General features: G+C 36.7%; 1 protein-coding gene across 3 annotated transcripts in view; it reads right to left on the bottom strand.

Annotated features, from left to right (window-relative positions):
* The window catches only part of ITSN2 (intersectin 2), a 160,345-nt gene that overhangs the window by 55,916 nt on the left and 83,093 nt on the right, over positions 1–21,336 (bottom strand). For 2 of the 3 annotated variants that reach the window (XM_065890742.1, XM_065890743.1), the window contains 7 exons: positions 17,907–18,043; positions 16,767–16,864; positions 8,537–8,706; positions 8,086–8,230; positions 5,310–5,515; positions 3,053–3,117; positions 755–921 (listed from right to left, as the gene is read on the bottom strand). In XM_065890742.1, coding sequence (XP_065746814.1) covers positions 755–921; positions 3,053–3,117; positions 5,310–5,515; positions 8,086–8,230; positions 8,537–8,706; positions 16,767–16,864; positions 17,907–18,043 — 988 coding nt within the window. Of the gene's footprint in view, positions 1–754; positions 922–3,052; positions 3,118–5,309; positions 5,516–8,085; positions 8,231–8,536; positions 8,707–16,766; positions 16,865–17,685; positions 17,721–17,885; positions 18,044–21,336 lie in introns of all 3 variants that reach the window. The other variant, XM_065890741.1, reaches the window with a different exon arrangement.

Here is a 21,336-nt window from a genome sequence, read left to right as displayed (position 1 = left end):
CATTGGACACATACAAAAAAATAAATAAAAAATAAAATAAAGTGGGATAGGTTCTTAAAATGAGGAAAAAATATATATTTATACATATGTGCTTATGACTTTTATGTGCAAGAGAATATAAATTTTAAAAAAACAGAAAAAAATAAAATAAAATAAAATTTAAAAAAGCAAGTCATTTATGTCATCATATAATGGGTTTAATTTTGTTATTTCAAAATGAATTAATAAATATTTTTTAAATTTCTGTTTTAATTTCTAATATGGAAAGTATTGCTAGATATAATCCATATATTTTCAGAAATGTTGGAGTCCCTAATAATTTTTAAGAATGTAAAAAGTTCCTGAAACCAAAAAGTCTGAGAACTGCTACACTATATCATACTAGTGGTGGGATGAAATGCACCAGGAACTCAGAGTGTGAGCTGGGTCACATTAATGTCAGAGCCTTAAAGATTTAGACTTCTTCAAGGCAGTCCCTTGTAAGCCTCCCTGAATCCAGACCATTCCCTAACTTCAGTTATCATGCGGCCCAGCCCTATCTATGGCTCTTGTCCTTGGAATTTCATAGAAATAGTTTTGCCCTTATCTCTCTAACAGGATCCCTATAATAAACTACATTTTACTGAAGCTACCTTAAGTGGCTTCCTTGTAACCAAAGCAGCCTGACCAAAACCATATACATGCATCTGTTTTAAATATGAACCCTGATCAACAGGAAAGGAATGCTTCTGTTTCTATATCAAAATAACTCTACCTCGTGATCTTTTGGTTTGACGTAATTTGATGGAAAAATTCCAGTTCTATCTCTGATACTTCCTGTCCACCATTCTCCATCTTTCTGGGTCACCAATATTTCTTCACCTTCAGTGAAAGTCAAATCTCCAGGTTCTGCACTTGAATACGGATAAAGTGCAATATACTCTGTAGGAAACAAAGCAAAAAGAAACTAGTTTTGGTTGCAAGATTACAGAAGTAAAAAAAAAAAACAAACTGTTGATCTCCAAGATCTTGAGTAATTTTGCTGTAAAAGCCCTTGTGATTTAAGGAAACTTAATGTAAAGAGATGTTAAGGTAGAAAACGGAATGAAGTAATTATTTAATACATCATGTCACAGAGAATAACCCCAAAACTACAAATAGATCAGTATCTTTACAGATAGTCAAGACATGAAAAGTTTTTTTTAACCTTCTTACATATAGTTTAATCTGCTAAATTCTTTTCTCTTTAATTCTTTTACATACAGTTATGGAAATGCCCACTATTCAGCTGACATCAGTACTAGAGGCCAATTTCCATCACAACGGCCCAGCTCCTAGCACAGTGCTTGGCACAGAATAGATGCTCAATAAATATTTGTTCATGAATAACCTTATGGGAAATGTCTAAGTTTTTATACTGGCTTTGTTTTTTTGTTCAGATGATTACTAGTACTTAGAAGAAACAGTCAATGACAAGGTTTTAGAAGTCTCTTTTTCTTTCTTCTAGTACTATTTGTATTTGCTGACATGAAATTTGCTCTGTAGATCATAAACTGGAGATGGCCAGAACCAGTATCCGGAAACTATTTACTATCCACATTCCCATATTATTCAATTTAGCTGACTTCAAAAGATGAAAAATGCTTACAAGGTTAAGGTATGTTGCAACAAGCCAGGTCCTTTCCAAAATGCTCCTCACCACTTTCCTAGGATCATTCCACTGCAGTTATTCCACAGTAAACCTCTGGTTGCAGCCTTGCTGGTGACTTGAGTTCCCTAACCTTTCACAGCTGAGCCTTGGCTCATACCTTTCCCTCTGTCCACCAAGCTTTCTCTTCATCACTAAGCAAGAACCTACTCATTGTTTAAGATGATTCAACATGGTCACCTCTGTGGATTCACAGGTCCTACTCAAAATTATGTTTTTGTTCATTCATTATATAATTTGTTACAATTATATGCCTAGCCTTCCCATTTTACTGTGAGCACTTGGGAAACTGTATTTTATTCATCCGTGTATATTTCAGGCTCTAGCATACAATCTCTAATGTAGTAGATACTGAATAAACTGTTTAATTTACCATTAAGCTGATTTTCTTGAGCAATATAAACAAAATGTACTTAAACTGTTCAACTAATTTTACAGTGAATATATAATTCATTTATAAACCTATACAACTATTAAATAAAAATATTGTCTGAAATAAGGGTGGACATTTTTCAGCACAATATCAAAATTAAGATACTCAAACAACCCAAAGGGCAATAAAAAAATTCTTTGTAATATTTATGATTAAAGTGTATCTTGATTTCAAATCCTACTTAATGATTTACATGGTACACTGTAATTAAAATGCAATTCAGGGGGCTTCCCTGGTGGCGCCGTGGTTGGGAGTCCACCTGCCAATGGGGGGGATGTGGGTTTGTGCCCCGGTCCAGGAGGGTCCCGCATGCGGCGGAGTGGCTGGGCCCATGAGCCATGGCCGCTGGGCCTGTGCGTCCGGAGCCTGCGCTTCACAATGGGAGAGGCCACAACGGTGAGAGGCCCGCGTACCGCAAAAAAAAAAAAAAAGAAAATGCAATTCAGGGAATTCCCTGGCGGTCCAGTGGTTAGGACTCCACACTCTCACTGCTGAGGGCCCAGGTTCAATCCCTGGTCAGGGAACTAAAAATCCCACAAGCCGCGCAGTAAGGCCAAAAACAAACAAACAAACAAGTGCAATTCATAAACAACTAAATGTACTGAAATTTCCTTATATTCTAAACATCTATAATCTAGATATATAGTAAAAGGAAAACAAAAAACTTCATGCTATCTCACTGCAACACTTATCTATGATCTTATTTATTGAGGCAGTCTATGCTGAATTTTTATTGTACTGATTTTCTAAAAGCGTCAAGTATTTTCAGCTATATATTTTCTATATCCTCAATATTCATGTGAAATAGAGCGGGAGCAGGTTTTCCTAACCTCACTTTAATACTGAAGACACAGAAGTAAGGAGAGTAACAACTGTGGGAAGTCAGTAGCTAATTTGACTTCCATCTAATTTATAAATCGCCAAAAGCTCACCTTCTCCCACTGTACAGGCTGCAGAGGTAGGTTTCTTGTTTACAGCTGCATACAAAGCTTCTGGTCTGCCAAATATACACACAAACAGATTAAAAAAAATAATAAAATAACAAAAAAAGACATCAACAAGTAAATAAAAAAGGTGATTTGATGAAAACAGGTTTTAGCAGTGCATTCTTTTTAAGGGCTAAAATTAATTGAAATATTGTCTCAGTACACAGGCTAGAAATACCCTCATATGCAAAATCCTAGTGGATTAAGAACTGCCTACTAACAAACGACTTAATTTTTTAAATCTATTGAGGTAATTTCAATATGATTTATAAATAATTTTTCAAATGTGAGATATTTTGCCTTTCTAAAGTAACTTAAAAGACATGAGGCATTGGTAAATGGGCAGTTATTTGGTAAAGCACACATGGGACTTGACTTGGTTTAGAGAAAAATAAGGGCAGTATATAAATTTTACTACTTGTTTAGAGCACAGTACATTTAAAAATATGTAAAAATAACGGGACTTTATTTTTACATTTTGGAACATACATAGCTTTTATTTCCAACTTAACCCAGGAAACTGTTTTCAAAAATCTGGAAAACTGTGGCATTTTAAGAACTAGACATCTGTAGAATACACCAGGGCTCCCCAGGACCTGTGGGTAAATTGTATAGTGAAGCAGTTTGTAGGTTAACAGAGGGGACCCTTACTACAGCTCATGGGCACACTGAATGGACTGCCTTGACGAATTCTCCATTACCGCAGCATTTCGAGTTGCATGCCTTATCTGTTAGAAAAGATCAGTAATTGAATGAAAAGTTAGAAGAAATGCCCTTTAAGGCATTTAAACTTAATCCCTTTGTGTTTAAGTTTTCCTTCTCTGTAAAATGTCATGGAGTTTAAATAAGATAATTACTATAAAGGGTCTAGCACAGTGCCAGCATACACATCAGCTATGTATTATTGTTGTTCCTGTTATTACACACTCTAAATCTAAAATTCCATGTCAGTCTGAAAAGTAAATTTCTGCATTTGAACTGAAAATTGATGTATAGAACCTTAGCACTGAAAGGATTTTTAAAGATTTTTTAGTTTATTATTTTCATTCAACCAATTAAAAAACTAGAGACCAAGCAGGTTACCCCATACAGTCTGGCAAAAATAGCAGAATCAGAACTCAAGGCTCTTGATTTCCAAAGACCCCGTTCCTTTTCAATAAATCATTTTGCTTTTCTATTTAGATCAATTTCCATATAAAACACAAATGATAATTACCCACAGCTATATTAGAGTACTTATTTGTTTGTATTAAAGATGTCTGATGACCTGACTCCCTTACAGACTGGGAAACAAAGGCCAGAGACCTTATCTGGTTTTGTTTTTTGTTCATGCAAAAGTTCATTCATTTGATTGTCCTTTCATTCGCTTCTCTCCTCATTTACTAAGTAAATATGATTGAGTAGCTACTACGCATTAAGATCACACTAGGTATGGAAAAACTGAAAAATGAACAAAAAAGATGTGAATCCCACCCTCCTGGAGTTTATGACCTGATAAGGGATATAGGTAAGAAAGTAAATAACTACAACACAGTGTGTCATGAGCCGTAAGAAACGTGATGTTCAGGGAACTCTGGAGGCCCAGAGATGGGAACGCCTCACTCTGGCAAAGGTGAGGCCCTTGGTATTGATTTGTCTAAATATTGACAATTTACAGTAAATAATAAGGGAGAAACCTCCAAAGGAAATGAAAAATAACTTCTCTAACTGACCTGATGTTAGTACAAAGAAAGCAACAGATCTAAAATCTTAAGCACTTTGAAAACTTTAGGAATCTGAAATAACTAGAATAAAAGATGTTCAAAAATTGGAACAAATCATCTGAGGTATGATTTTTTTCACTCTAGGAATCACCCTTCTGATATCAAACTCAAGCGTAAACTTTTAATTTTCCTGCACAGCCAACTGTACTGTGGCTGACTCATCAGTGAAAATACCAACATCCACGCCTCATGTAAACACACAAAAATGCTTACTCTTGGGCTTCCCTGGTGGCGCAGTGGTTGAGAGTCCGCCTGCCGATGCAGGGGACACGGGTTCGTGCCCCGGTCCGGGAGGATCCCACATGCCGCGGCGCGGCTGGGCCCGTGAGCCATGGCCGCTGAGCCCGCGCGTCTGGAGCCTGTTGCTCCGCAACGGGAGAGGCCACAGCAGTGAGAGGCCCGTGTACCGCCAAAAAAAAAAAAAAAAAAAAAATGCTTACTCTTCCCGCCTGACTTCACTCCCAGGGATGATTTTGACGTAAGATTTTGGAAACCATCCTCTTCCTCCATGCACCTCCCCAAACCACCAATTTTCTTGCTGCTCCAAGACAGTAATGATATCATGTTTTGAGAAGTTCAAGTGGTTATCTTTCTTTGCAGTCCAGGAACAAAGGGCCTGTGCTTTTAGGTTTTCTACAACCTGTCCCTGTGAAATCAAAACCACAAAATTAAAAACAAACAAACAAAAAACACAATGGTAACCATGATTTTTGTTTTCTAGTATATAACATACTTACTGTTCAAACAGCAGACCAGTTTGGTGTGGTGGTGACTTAATATCAATGGTGACTTAATCTACTAACCAACTTAAAATTATATATGACAGACAACCACCTGAATAGCCTTCTGTGAAGTTAAAGACCCAACAGCTACCATTCAAGGAAACATCTTGGCACTAAGTATCACAGGTATGGAAGGTAAACCCTGGGTATGCAAGAAGTGTACTCATAGATCCATCAAGTATGTATTACAGAACAAATGAAAAGGGGAACCCTCTCTCTCCTCCAGTTTCCAAAGTCTCCTCACTGCAGTGGATTCTGTTTATTCCACTAGGAATGGAGATGCAGTTGTGATGGGCCTCCCTCCACTTTTCTGTTTTCTGTTTCATAACGTCTTCGTATTCTTATTTATCCTTCTTTCTTTCCTTCTTCTCTCAGAGGAAGGAGTGTTTTCATTTTGTTGATAGGGCTAGCCTCTTTACCTGTGCTCTAAACTTTCTATCATGTCCTCCCACCTTCTAACAATATTTTGTAACACTGTGAATTCTCTCTTGAATCTTTAACTTTCCACTTCTCTATTTACTTCTACTTCTTTAATTCTTAAAAAATATTTTTTTATTTATTTGGCTATACTGGGATCTTAGTTGCTGCATGTGGGATCTTAGGTTGTGGCACTTGGGATCTAGTTCCCTGACCAGGGATTGAACCTGGGCCCTCTGCATTGGGAGTGTGGAGTCTTAACCACTGGACCACCAGGGAAGTTCCCTTACTTCTACTTCTAACTTCCTTAAAGAAAGAACAGTCTTAAACTTGCTTTCCAATTTCACCCCTCAGTCCATTCTAATTTAGCTTCTGTAACCATCACAATACTGAATCTCTTGATAAGATCATTGATAACATCAGAGCCAAAAGCTTCTTGCAAACCCTTACCTTCTCTGATCTCTGAACAGTGCTGACATCACTAAAACCCCTGCAGTTCGTGAAGTTCACTCTCTGGTGATTGATGGGATGGCTCCTCTTTAGTCCAGTCTCCTTCCCTTCGTGTTTTACATGATTTCCCTAATCTTATTTATGCCTATGATTTCTCAAATCTGTATCTTAATTATAACTTTATCTTTTGAGCTCCAGACTTGTAAATCAAGCTGCCTGCTGGGCCTTCCCAGCAGGCTGTCCCTCCTACAAATACCTAAGTTGCACGTCTGAAATGTAATCACTTTTAGAACCCACAAAACCCACTCCTCTGGTACTGCCATCCTCTCAGTTACTCAAGCTAAAGACCCTGAAGAGGTATGTTTAACTCCAACTTCTTCCTCACTCTTCACATTCAATGAATTGCCAATTTTATGTTGATTCCTAACACTCTTTTAAGTCCATCTCCTCTTCTATATATTTTCATTACTGGTTCACATCATCTGTTACTTAGCTATTGTAATATCCTCCCTTTCTTGGTCTCCTCCCTTTGCTTCCTTCCACTAATCTGGCCTCTACACTACTGCCAGTTATCCTTCTAAAATATACACTTCAACTCTCCTCTTAAAAACCTTCATGGGCTTTCCACTGCCAGTTGCTTAGCATGGTATTAAATGCTTCACAAATAAACCTCAACCTCTCTCTCCAACTTCACTTAACCATTTCTTCATGAATCCTGTACTCTAGCCACACTATAAACAATATTTGCTTCCTATAAACTCCTCTTGTTAACATGCCTCAGTGACTTTTCCCAAATTGTTCTTTCACAGGAATAACTTTCCTTCTTTGTCTGGTGAAAGCTTGCTCATTTTTGAAGGTTCGACTGAAATGCCTTACCTATTGTGAAGCCTGCTCCAATTCCCACAGATTGAATTGAAATGCTCTCTCCTATACCCCTCAAGATTTCATAAAATATCTTTATTACAACACTTCTCATACAGTTATTTATTTATATGTTTGTCTTCATTAAATTGACTTCTTAATGGCAGAGGTTTTTTTTTTTTCCATTAAATTTCTAGCACATAATAAATGCCTGGAACCTGTGGTCACACAATAAACATTTTTTGAGTGAAGGACTCTATTCTGACGAAGTCTGCAATTTCTTTTTAATAATGTTAATGTAACAATGCTGGCATCTCGGTTACATCTAAACGAGAGGCTAAACATATATATAACACAGTTCTCACACAAATGACGTACTTAAGGAAAACACAAACAAAAAAACCCCAAGCCCAAGCTCTTCTTACAATAACTACAAATTAAGACTATAATCAGATTTGTAAAAATGATATTTTGAGCTCAGAAACCTTAGCTGGTAGCAACTTGCTACTATGAGAATAAATTGTTGGGAAACCTCTAATAATTTCTTCAACCTCGTATCACATATGAATGGTAAGAAAAGAAACTAAATGATACAAACTTTGGTTAGATGAGTAAATGATGGCCTTGTACAAAAATCTTCATTCTATTTTATGTGAACGAGGAGCAATGTCAAAGAATAAAACACAAGAAAATTAAAGATACATACCTGTCCGTGAATAGGTGATGTAGATACAGGGGACACAGTGCGAGTAAAAGCTGATTTTTTCTGCCATGATGTGTTAACAGTTAGGCTTGAAAACGATATGTTTTGATAATCAGTCACTGATGCTGGTTGATTTGAAGAAAGTGATCTATAAATATAACAATATGACAAAAGTATACTTAATTGTTCAGAATCTAATGAAGTACTACCAATTTATCTATTTGTATATAATATACATTGTGTTGAAACACAACCTGGGCAAAAAACAAAATTTATGAACTACTGACCCATGTTTTTATTTACTAAACTTCAGCATTAAATTTGGAACAAAAGGTACTCTTAGAGAGTCCAGGGTAGATTACAATATGATTAAGTAGCAGGTTGACACAAATACATATTAGGTGTTCACACATTTGCAGAGACGTGTAAACTCCATTATTAGCTAAAAACTTACTCAGAAGTTGAGGTAGCAGATAAAGACACTGTAGGAGGAAGTAAGGCCTTCTTAGGCGACACAGATTTTTCAGACGTTATTTTTTCTACATAGTTGCATGGAAACCAGCCAAAATTTCCTTGAAAACTACCATAAAGCCAACCAGGTTCTCCTATGGTTTTTTCATCAACCTATGGAAACAAAAAGTAGGGTTAACAGTGGTTAGAAAGCCACTTATTTACAAAGGAAAGAGATGCAGACCACTGTCCAGCAACCTAATTTTCAGAATTAAGTCCGTCTAACTAAACAGCTAAAGCACTTTCTACAGTAGATTATTATCTCTAATGATGGACAAGGTGCCTTTTTAAATTTAAATTTTTAATTTTATCCAAGTTAATACATAAAAATAGTTTACATTCCTATCAGAGTCTTTTTGAACTCTCTAGGAGAAACAGAAAACTTTTTCTGAATACTATTTTCCAGCTGGTAAAACACAGAGGAGATTTATAGTTTCATTTCTTCTCCCAGACATTTCCCTCCTATAGTCTGGATGGCATCCTCTGTCCTCACAGCACCCCTTCTTCTGCTTTTTGGTCCTTTGTCCTTTAAACACTGATGATACCTCAAGTTTTATCACTGGCTCTCTTACTTCATACTATACTCTTCTGGAAGAGGCCCACTCACTTCTATAGTGATCAGTTCTTTATACGATATATTTGCAGAACTGACTTCTTTTTTCTAATGGGATAAGCCTGTACTTTCAACTACTTCCCAGATACCTTCAACTGGATGATCCACAAGAACTTCCAACTCAAGTCTAAGATTGAACTTGTTTTCTTCCCCAGTCTACTCCTTCTCCTAAATTCCTGTATTTCTGTTATTCTTACCATCACAGACTTAGTCATTCTAAATAAAAAAATCTTTGGATAGGGAGGGTGGGAGGGAGGGAGATGCAAGAGGGAAGAGATATGGGGACATATATATAACTGATTCACTTTGTTATAAAAGCAGAAACTAACACACCATTGTAAAGCAATTATACTCCAATAAAGATGTAAAAAAAAAAAAATCTTTGGCTCTTACCTCTCTTACACTTCCATATCCAAACTGTGTTGATTTTGCTTCTAAAAGCTCTTTCGAATTTTTTTTTTTCAACCCTACCCTCCTAACTTACTTCAGGCCTTTTTCATTTCACACCTAGATTACTGTAATCTTTACTCATCCTTCAAGATTCTGTTAACTGCCCCCAAACTAGGTCAGAGTTATCTCATACATACTGTCATGAGATAGCATGCATTATCATACTGTGTGATTCTTTATTTACATGTATCTCTTCCATTTGTCTGTGAGCCTTTTAATTGATACCCATTGCCCAGCATAATACATATTTGCTTAATTCATTGAATAAATATGCCAACTATGTCTCTGTTCTCCACTCCATTTTCTACACTTTTTAGATAACCTTTCTAAAATAGATTTGACAGTGTAGAATTTGTATGGTGATTCCATATCCATTAAGATTTTTAAAAACACTTTTTTTGAGGTATAATTAGTATATTATAAATTTCACATTTAAGGTATTAAATGTGATAAGTTTTGACATACGTATACAGTTGTGAAAAATCACACAACCAAGGTAATAAACATATCTATCAACCCAAAATGTCTCCTTTTGCTCTACTGAAAGCACTCCCTCCCACTCCTCCACTTGACCCACACCCCATCTCCAGGAAGACACTGGTCTGCTTTTTGTCATTATAAATTAGTCTGCATGCTCTAGAACTTTATATAAATAAAATCACACAATATACATCCCTTTCTGGGGGGTCTGACTTTTACTCGGCCTATTATTTATTATTATTTTTGAGATCCATCCATGTTGTAGTGAATGTGAATAGTTCATTTCATTTTATTGTTGAGTAATATTACATTGTATGATGTACCACAATTTGTCTGTTTACCTACTGATGGAAGATTGAATTGTTTCCAGTTTCTGGCTATTACAAATAAAGCTGCTATAAACATTTGTCTTTGTATGCTTGGACATATGCTTTCAATTCTCTCGAGTAAAGATCTAGGAGTGACAGAGCTGGCTCATATGGTAGATGCATGCTTAACTTATTTTACTGATAATAATGACTTTATTGAGATATAATTCACCATACAATCCTCCCATTTAAAGTACACAAATCAATGGATTTTAGTATATTCACTTATGCAACCATTATCACAATCAATTATAGAACCTTCTCTATTAAAAAGAAACCTTGTACTATGTTGTATCTAACAGTCTAAGAAACCCTTGAGCAGCCCAAAGCTGTAAGGATTTTCTCCAATGTCTTTTTCTAGAAGTTCTACAGTTCTAGGTTTTACATTTCAGGATTTACCTCTGATCTATTTTGAGTTAACTTTCATATATGTTGTAAGGAATAAATCAAAATTCATTTTTGTGCATATGGATATCCAAATGTTCCAATGTCATTTGCTTTTTAGAAAAGACTAGGATTTCCCTGGTGGTGCAGTGGGTAAGAATCCGCCTGCCAATGCAGGGGACATGGGTTCGAGCTCTGGTCCAGGAAGATCTCACATGCCGCAGAGCAACAAAGCCTAGGCACCACAACTGCTGAGTCTGCGCTCTAGAGCCTACGAGCCACAACTACTGAAGCCCGTGCGCCCTAGAGCCCGTGTTCCGCAACAAGAGAAGCCACCGCAATGAGAAGCCTGCACACCTCAACAAAGAGTAGCCCTCGCTCGCCGCAACTAGAGAAAGTCTGTGCAGCAAGAAAGACCCAATGCAGCCATAAATAAATAAATAAATTTATATATAAAAAAAAGAGTATCCTTTCTCCACTGAGTTGCCTTTGCACCTTTATAAAAAATCAGTTATATAAATATGCAGTTGTAGATCCAGTTATTCTGTTCCACTTGTCTATTTTCCAATCTAGATACTAATACTACACCATTCTTACTGCTATAACTTCTATAATAAGCCTTATAATCAGGTAGCATAAGATCTCCAACTTTGTTCTTCTTTTTCCAAAGTGGTTTGGTTATGAATCAGCTTGTAAATTTTTACAAAAAAGTGGAAAAGAAGTACTGAGATCTTCCTGAATGGAACAGTTGTAGGATAGAGCCTGAGGATTTGCCCAAACTGTTCTCATTTAAGTATTATTTCCTAAGCTCTGTATTTATCTAAAACAGAGATAATTTAGAAAAAAAATGTTAAAAAAAATATATAATATGTATAAAATTCTCTATTAAAAAGGGCTACCCTTTTAATATGTCTGATGAACTTAATGTGATTGAGAGACGCCTATATTGCTGTTTCTGTTATCTTGTGCACGAGACCTATTAGACGTGTGAAAATACCCCTTGGAAAAGAAGTCTGTGCTAATATAATTGTACATTCTATGCTGTCATATGTAGCATATCACATAGACAACTGTCTGGCTGTACTTGGAAGACTTTTTGAAATCTGATTGCTACTCAATGATTTTCTGTTTTAAAGAGTGTTAAACAGATCACATATGCAAGTAATAAGACCAAAAATCTTAACACCAATGTATACAATTAAACTGCATAGCTTATATTCTTTTTTTTTTTTTTTTTTTTTTGCGGTACGCGGGCCTCTCACTGTTGTGGCCTCTCCCGTTGCGGAGCACAGGCTCCGGACGCGCAGTCTCAGCGGCCATGGCTCATGGGCCCAGCCGCTCCGCGGCATGTGGGATCCTCCCGGACCGGGGCACGAACCTGCGTCCCCTGCATCGGCAGGCGGACCCTCAACCACTGCGCCACCAGGGAAGCCCCCTAGCTTATATTCTTAAAAAAAAAAAAAAAAAAGCCTGGTGGGAGTTTGACTGCAACTGCCTTGAATCTATAGAAAAATTTGAGAACTGCTTTCTTATTAATATAGAGTCTTCCAATCCATAAACATGGTATAGCTTTCCATTTATTTAGGTCTTCCATTTTTCTCAACACTTTGTAATTTTCAATAAACAGGTCCTGTACATCTTTTGTCAGTTTTATATCTAAGCATTTCATATTTTGTATGTTACTGTAAATGTTATTTTTAATTTCAATTTCTGAATATCCATTGCTTGTATGTAGAAATACAACTAATTTCTGTATATTGATCTTGTTTCCTGCAACTTTGCTAAACTCACTTATTACTTCTAGTAGCTTTTTTTTAAGATTCTATGGGATTTTCTACACAATCATGTCTTCTGCGAATTAAATCTTACTTCTCCATTTCCAATCTTGATGTCTTTTATTCTATGCTGAGTCACTGCAGATCCATTACGATTTTTATCCTAGAAGATCCCATCTCTCTAGTTTTAAGCTCTTCAAAGTTCAAACTTCTTAGTGTAGAATTCAAGGCCTCTGAAATTGTGGTTTCTTTGTCAAGTACCAACTTACCTTTCTAGCTTCATCTCCTAATATTTGTCCCATATTCTAGGTAAGTGGTTATGTGACATTCTTTAAACACACCAGGCTCAGTGTTTTTGTTCAAGATATTCCTCCTGCCAGAATTTTGTCGGGTTTAGGGGAAAGAACACAGACTTTGGAGTTAAGTGAACCATGTTTCAGTCTTAGCCTTGCCACCTGGCTGGTAATCTGCTGTAAGGTAATGAATATCATCTAAAGCCTCAGTATGTTCATCCATAAATTTGGGGGGAAAATACCTGCCCTACCTTCCTCCAGGTTATTCTGAGGATTAAATTAAGAATATTTATAAAAGTGCTTAGTAAACTGTAAAGCTCTAAACAAGTATAAAGCATAATACTTTGAGCCCTTTCTCCATCCTATCCTTGGGGAAAATGTCCCCAATGCTATTTGGTTGTGTTATTGCTTCATCTTCTGGGTTCCTATAGCACTTTATTTCTTTAAATGGTTAATCTAAACATATCACATTATATTTTGTACAATTATACATATTTATTTTTTCTTCCTAAACTTTGCCTTCCTTATTCATTTTTATATATCCCCAGTAGGCACATGGCTAGAAACTCAACAAATGTTAACTTGAATAGACTATTCTAAATTAGATAAACAACAGATTCAAAGTTTAATTAATAACAAATGGATTTATTATCAGGTAACTTCATTTGTGTTTATGGTAAATAATTCTCATTTTAATGCCATATGTCTGGCTATTTATTACATCATGAATGAGATATTTAAAAAATCCCTCAATCTAAGCTGCTTTGGTTAATTACAGATAGTATCATAACTATCTAATTACCATAAAATGGTGTTCTGAAATAGAACAAAGGAACCATTGATAAAATATTATCCTGTAGACCTAGTTAAGACTAGTTTAAAATAGCTAATCCAGAGCACTAAAAATGAAGGCAAGAACATAATAAACCCTGAGGAATATGCAACCTAAACCTGATTTAAATATTTGGTCTAAAGGCAAGGAATCATTGAAAGGTATGAGTACTGGCATTCAAACACTCACTTCCTCCTTTTCTTACAAACTTTTAAAAGCAAAATTTCTTTAATACTATTTCCTAATGTTTTCAACCTTCTGAAGAAGAAAAGGCCCAATCATTTATTATTCAGAGTTAGACCAGGTTGGCTCTGTAAAGGGTCAATTTTAACCAATTTCATACCTGTCGTTCATAATTCTAATTGATTTCTAGTTGTCAATTTACACAGAGAGTTAAACAAGAAAAATTTACATAAATTCTCACAGGCCTAGGGAAACTATTACTTCAAAAATATCATTAACAGATGAGGACAGAAAAATAGGTTGTCATGAAAAATGTTGCCATGGTTCAGTGGAATTTATCATCTTTTTCACTTTCACTCAAACCTCCTCGGCCACCTTCATTCATTAAGTTGACCAGATGTTGCCTCCTGTCTTACCAACAATACAGAAGCCCTCAGATTTGACCTCACCTCTACCTCAGCACAAGTTATGATCCCATCCATCCCTTCGTCCAGCCCTCCAATCACGAAGGAAAATGTATCTAGCCCTTCCACCTCTCCCTCTTCCTGTGCTATAGACCCCAAGCCCTCAAGATTATCATGAATCTTCCTCCTCTCCATCCGTTGGTCAGAACAGAGAGGTCTGACAGTGAGGCATGAGGTGCCTTCCTGAGTGCTCTGTGTTCTGTATGTTGAATTGAGTGGTGGTTTCAAAGATCTATATACATGTACAAATTACTTGAGCTGTACACTTATGGTTGTGTACTTCACTCAATGTAAATTACATTTTAATTAGAAAAAACACCTCCCTCCATTGGTGATTTACTCTTTCTGGTATCATTAACCCTTTTCCTCTGCAGATCCTTTCTATTATTTAAACTTGCTCAAGCTTCTGCCAAGTTAAAAAACAGAAAACAAAAAAAAGAACAACTTCCCTCAACCCACATTCCTCATTATTTACCACCTTTGCTCCCTCCCCTCTTTCAAAAGTCAAGCTCCTTCAGAGAGTTTCATATATTCATTGTCTCCTCTTCCTGCCTTCCAACTGTTCCTCAACTCACTGAAATCTGGCTTCTTCCCCCACCACTCCACTCAACTAATACTCTTCTCCTCAAGGTTAACAATAACTGTGCTGTTGTTAATCTAATGGTTATTTTTTTAGTACTGTCTTATTTTACATGTGGACCACTCGTCTCAAATGTCCCTGACACTAAACTCTGTTTTGTTCCTACCTCTGGTCATTCTTTTATGGCTCCCCCTCCTCTAACAATCCCTTCCATGTCCGTGCTTTTCAGGGATTGCATCCTCAGTCATCTTCCCCCTTCTTTATTACACCCTTGGATGAGCTCTGCCACAGTCGTCTTCAATAACCATCACAACACACTGATGACATCCAAACTGGCCTCTAGATAGCTCTGGATATCCAACTGCTGCCTAGAAATCTGAAGCTCATCCCAAACTGAACTCATTATAATTCCTACTTAAATTTCCTCCTTCTAATCTTCCTGTCTTAATGAATGAACACCATTATCAACCAAGCTGTCCAAATCAGGTAGCTGGTAGTAACTCATGACTCATTCTTTACGTCAAAGATTCGGCAGAGAATACAAGCACTCAAGAAACTCCAGCTAACATTATGTTCCCGCTGTCACTACCACCAGACTGGCTCTCTGACTGTGGGAGACGTCTGCTCTAAAGCTGGAAGCAGTCTACACCCTTTCTTCCTCTACTTCTTTAGGATGTGTCTTTCTCATTAAACCATAAACTCACTAAGAGCAGAGACTGTCTTGTTCACTATATCCCTAGCCTATCATAGCTCCCAACAAGTATTTGCTGAAACAAATAAAAGATATAACCAAAAATATAAGCTCTTGACCAAACAGATCTAGGCTACACTGCTTCACTCTTGGACACTACCTCATCATCACCAAGTAGAAGAGGAGGAACAGCAGGGCAGAAGACTATGGACTCAAGCTCCTCAGCTGAGGAGCAGCTGTGGCACTGTCAGTGTGGCAATGGCAACAGAAGGAATATGTAGCTGGGGATTGTCTTGAGCATCTGAATAGATGGTTCTGGTAAACCCTATTCCAAGTATCATTAAACATTTGCTACCTAACTGATAAAATACACCAAAGTGGTGACAGTGCAGGTTAAAAAAGAAAACAGACACTGGCTAGGTATTCTAAGTAATACTGCCTTTATTTACTAAGAAGAAAACTGAAGCCAGGATTAAAATCGAAGTCGGTATGCTTCTAAAGCCTGTATTCTTTCCAGTAAATCACATAGCTCTGTCAAATGCTATTCCCTGCATCTTCTCTTATTCATTCATTTTACATCATTTGTGATTATACAATAAAAATCTTTCTGTTCCAAGGAACAAGGGTCTGTATCTGATTAGAGCTACAGAACTTAACTCCTTCAACTCTTTTAATGGTTGCCAGAAAATAACCAGCTCCCCCAAATTTCATTGGTAATTTATTAAAATAACAAAATAGCACCTTTTATGACATAAAGCAGTATGGCAGAGTGGAAAGAACACTGGATTTGGAAATCAAAAGACATGTACTTGCACTCCACATTGGCAGTGTGCTGCTGACAGTTACAACTTGTGTTAAGTCTTCCTACCTAGAATATGGCAGTAATAATAACTGTCCTATGCAGCTCTGTGGTATGTCATAAGAACCAAATGAGGTAATGCTTAAGGTATATTTTTAAAATGGTAAATCACTATATAATAGTATACTCAATATTATCATAGAAAGTAATATAGTACATTGCATTCAGCTTATTCATGAGAAAAAAAGATTTTGTTTCCTACCTGTATTATATCCCCAGAATTAAAACTCATTTCGTCATGGTTCCTTGCTTCAAAGCAATATAATGCTCTGTAATTTACCAAAGCACCGGCTGGCTCACCTAAAGAGAAGATAATTGTCATTATCTGCTTCTTTCATATATACACATCTTTGCTATGACTCAATAAAGAGCTTGAAAAGAAAAAAACTGGGCATCAAACAGTATCATGAAAATCCATTTAATATAGGCTTGTTAGAATTTAAATATTTTCAATAGTCACAGAATCAATATAAAAACAAACAAGGATATTCGTCTTAAGTAGGAGTCAGTAAAACAAAGAGATGGCTTGCAGGGTGTGCCACGCGCATGGATGAAGGAAGGTGGGGTGGTAATTGTCAAGTGGAGGGAGACTAAGTTCCAAGAGGCTTAATTTGATCTGCAAAGGTCAGAATATCACAGGGAAGAAGAGCACAAAAGGGAGGTCACAGACAGAAGGTTAGTCAGTAAACAGGGTTGACTACAGATGTATCAGTACGGTTCTAAAAAAAAAAAAAACAGTACAAGAGTTCACAAGTGTACTTGACAATAGATATTTTCCTTTGCTCATTTGTAGAATAAATGCTTTAACTTAGAAAAATTTCAACACACTGTATCATTAATAAGGATTCAAAGGTTTGTGCATTCAGAAGAAATACAATAATATTTAAAGTATTTTAGAAATGCACTCTGGGGTGTATCAAAAACAATGTATATCTTCTGAGAAAATTTCAGTGTGCAAAGACTTAAAACTTTACTGTTGCTTCATTAAAATAAACAGTTTAGCTACACTGGTGGAATAAAATATTTTAAACTATTTACTTCAATTATGAAAACTGTGCCAGGGTTTATGCACTGTTAGTGAGGCCTATCTTCTTTTCTTTGTGTCGCTTTAAGATTTCTACCCTCAGTCTGTTTTTTTTTTTTTTTTCCTCAGTTTGTTTTAATAAACCCACGAACTTCTCATCCAAGTTTAATTTAGGAAAAGGTCTTTTCTGACTCTTAAGGATTAGCATTCATTTTAATTTTCTTCTTTTTTTGAACCTCATCAGAGTCTATTTTTTTCTTTTCACTTTTGTTGCTGTTTCAGAAAAATCAAATCAATTATTTTCATCCTTATCCTTACTTTGTTTCTCCTCAGCTTTCCACTCCACTTCTTGAACTTTTTCTTGTGTTTTTTCTTCTTGGAGTCGCTTTTGTTTTTCTTCTTCCTCCTTTCTAAGATTTTCTTTCCATAAGTTTTCTTTTCCTTGTTTTGCTTTCCTTTACATGAAAGAAAAAGAGTTTGCATAATGTCCTAAATTTTTCTTATGCAAAATAAAAATGTAATAGAAGATCTTGTTCCTGACAAACTAAAGAAAAATTACACATTTCTTATATGTTTAAATATAATCTTAGGGACTTCTCTGGTGGCGCAGTGGTTGAGAATCTGCCTGCCATTGCAGGGGACACAGGTTTGAGCCTTGGGCCAGGAAGATCCCACATGCAGCGGAGCAACTAAGCCCGTGCACCACAACTACTGAGCCCATGGGTCACAACTACTGAAGCCGTGCACCCTAGAGCCTGTGCGTCACAACTACTGAGTCCATGCACCACAACCACTGAAACCTGCGTGCTCTAGGGCCCACATGTTGCAACTACTGAGCCCATGTGCTGCAACTACTGAAGCCCGTGCGCCTACAGCCTGTGCTCCGCAACAAGAGAAGTCATGGCAATGAGAAGCCTGCACACTGCAACAAAGAGTAGCCCCTGCTCGCCGCAACTAGAGAAAGCCCGCGTGCAGCAATGAAGACCCAACACAGCCAAAAACAACAAAATTAAAAAAAAAATACAATCTTATATAGTTATATATTTATTATATATAGCAAAGACATATTAGTAGGGGGGTGTGGAGAAACCATGGGGGTCAGGGCTGAAGGGGAAAACCAATTAATCAATCAATTAATCAAGAGAGAAACTAAGCACAAGTAGATGAGCTAGGGAGTATGACTAACAATTTCTCACACTCTCAAATTTCTTCCTGCCAGCCAACCTCCCAAACCCAAGAAAAAAAGTGGAAAAAAACTGTAATGGAACTGTTCAGAAAACGAATCTAAAAATTATATCTAAATTTCCTTCCCTTGTCTCCAGATTCTTCACAAGGACTGCTGTCAAACTCTTATTCCCACTATCCTAGCTAATCCCTGTTTTCAGGATTGAGTCATTGCTGTGAAAATAGGAAATGCTGCTGGACAGATTATCTACTTCTTATATTATCACTTAAAAGTCTTTTTCATTTGTTAGATTTTAGATAATAGAGCATTTTTCCTCTATAGATCCATACTTCTGTACATGTTTCTATGACATTTGATATAGCTGCAGCTTGGTTTCTAGCTGGTCAAGATGGTCTAAGATCAGCTTAGTTGTTTTAGTATTAGAATTAATGCTCACTGGAGTTCTTCTTGCATATACTTTTTATGATCTTACTGGAGGCAGAGCAGTCACCACTAATTAGCACCTTCTTCAAGTCTCAGCACACATTATCAGGGGCTATGAAGATTGTGACTGGATGCATCCCTAGGATTTGGGGGCATTTATGCCCCAACAAGGTGAAAGTCTTGGCTTAATTCCATATCTCTATTCCTATAATTCCTGGAGGAATTTGGAAATCCTGGATAATTCCAAAAACTGTACACCCACTCAGTCATGAACCCTTCCTCCTCATCCCCCAAATGTCTTATACTTCATACTCCTGGTTCATTATCCCACAACTAACTTCTTCTCAACCCTTTGCAAATCCTCCTACACCCTCTATCACTTTGCAGAGTGCTTTCTCTAGCACTTTCTGTAACTGACATCCAGCTCTCCTTTGAGAGGCATGCTTCTCTTGCAGTCCTTAAGCAATTCCGACCAATATTCCCTTTCCCAGTTCTCAGTAACTTTCCCTGACACTCTCCCATGCCTAGGATGACCCAACCTACCTTTATTTAAATTCCCATAGCATTATAAACACCACTATCAGAGTACCTGCCACATATTTACTGGGATAAAGGCTAGAGAGTTAAGAGAATAAAAAATTAAATTTTGGTAAAGTTTCTATGTGCGTGTTTGTGGATGAGAAACTGGTCCACGGCCAGAAGATGCTTCAGAAGTTGGACAAAGAGGCCACATCTACAATGTGAAAACCTGACTATTACCAATAGCTTGGGACGAGAAGGCAACATACCTGAGCAAATGGCCAAGAAATCAAGATGTAGTACTAAGACCCAGTTCTGGACCAATTCTACATGTTCTGATTTCTTCCCTCTACTAAAGCAGGATAATGTGCAAGGACAATGAATAAATGAAAATGTGTATTACTAATACGGTCTGTTGGCCTGAAAGGAATTGTGAGCAATGATGGAGAGATATCAAGATACGTGCATGTGTAAACAGAAAATTCTTACTAGCACATGACAGTCTCCATCTCTGTCAATCAAGAAGATTATTTACTACTAATGAATGAATGAATAAAAGTTGTTTTATTTGAGGATGCTCTTCAGAAGACTTAAAATAATATTTGTGGAACATTCTGAATGTGACTAATTTGATTTATTTTGATGATTTATTTTGATGTCTGTCAATTTCTTTGACAACTACTCATTTTACTTTTTAGAAATGGTCTTATTATATCTAAGGGAGAGCCCAAAATGAATAAATTCAAATAGAAAAGAAAAAAAAAGAAAATTCTAACACAGAGACTGCACCGCACAGTTCCCTTGTGCAATGTTAAGTGGCACAAGTTAGGTGGCAAATAAAAGCCTTAATTTGAACTTTACTGTCTCCACGTCCATATTATTCTGGGATCTCTTGTTAGGGAATCACAAAAGTAGGGGTCTTAGAATAAAGAATATTATAGCTATTTGTTTAGCTGTCTGACTCTCCTACTAGAATTATGAGAAATCTAGGGGCAAGGAGTAACCCAGAGACTACCTGCATCGCAGTCAACAGTGACCACTCAGTAAAAATGTGTTTAAGTGGTTATTCTAAAGCCATTAAGAAAAGAGGCCTGCTATATGGTAATGTGTCTTTCTTGCCTTCCCAGTAACTATTAGCTCTTTCATAGACATTATTGTCTACTCTTCTCCAGGGCAAAGAAATGTTGGTTTATTGATATTTGTTCACTAATTATAATAATTTCTGACACTAGAGAACTTGGGAGAAACATAGGAACATATTAGAAATAGAATCTTACCGATAGAAAAAAAAAATCATGCAAAGTCTCTAAATGAATGGTTCTAAGCTTCAGATACCACAACTGTCTCACTTTTCCTTGCTATAAATGTAGGCAGTTGATATAGCTCAGATATATACAAAGAAGCCTGCATCAACATGGCATTTCTACACTCAGTATTACATTCTATAAAATTAAGTACTTGGTTTTTATGATTTTTCAGGAAACGGTAATGGATTTATTATTGAGAGAGAGAAATAATGAGTGCTTATTACCTGCAAAACATTATACTTGGTTCTTTAGTTTTATTTAATTCTGAGTTACTTATGAGGTATGCATTAATGTTTCTATTTTTCAGATGGAA

Source organism: Phocoena phocoena, chromosome 14 (assembly GCF_963924675.1).
Source record: "Phocoena phocoena chromosome 14, mPhoPho1.1, whole genome shotgun sequence".
Lineage (NCBI taxonomy): Eukaryota > Metazoa > Chordata > Mammalia > Artiodactyla > Phocoenidae > Phocoena > Phocoena phocoena.
Note: the sequence above shows the minus strand (reverse complement) of the source record. Positions and strands in the feature narration are given on the sequence as shown.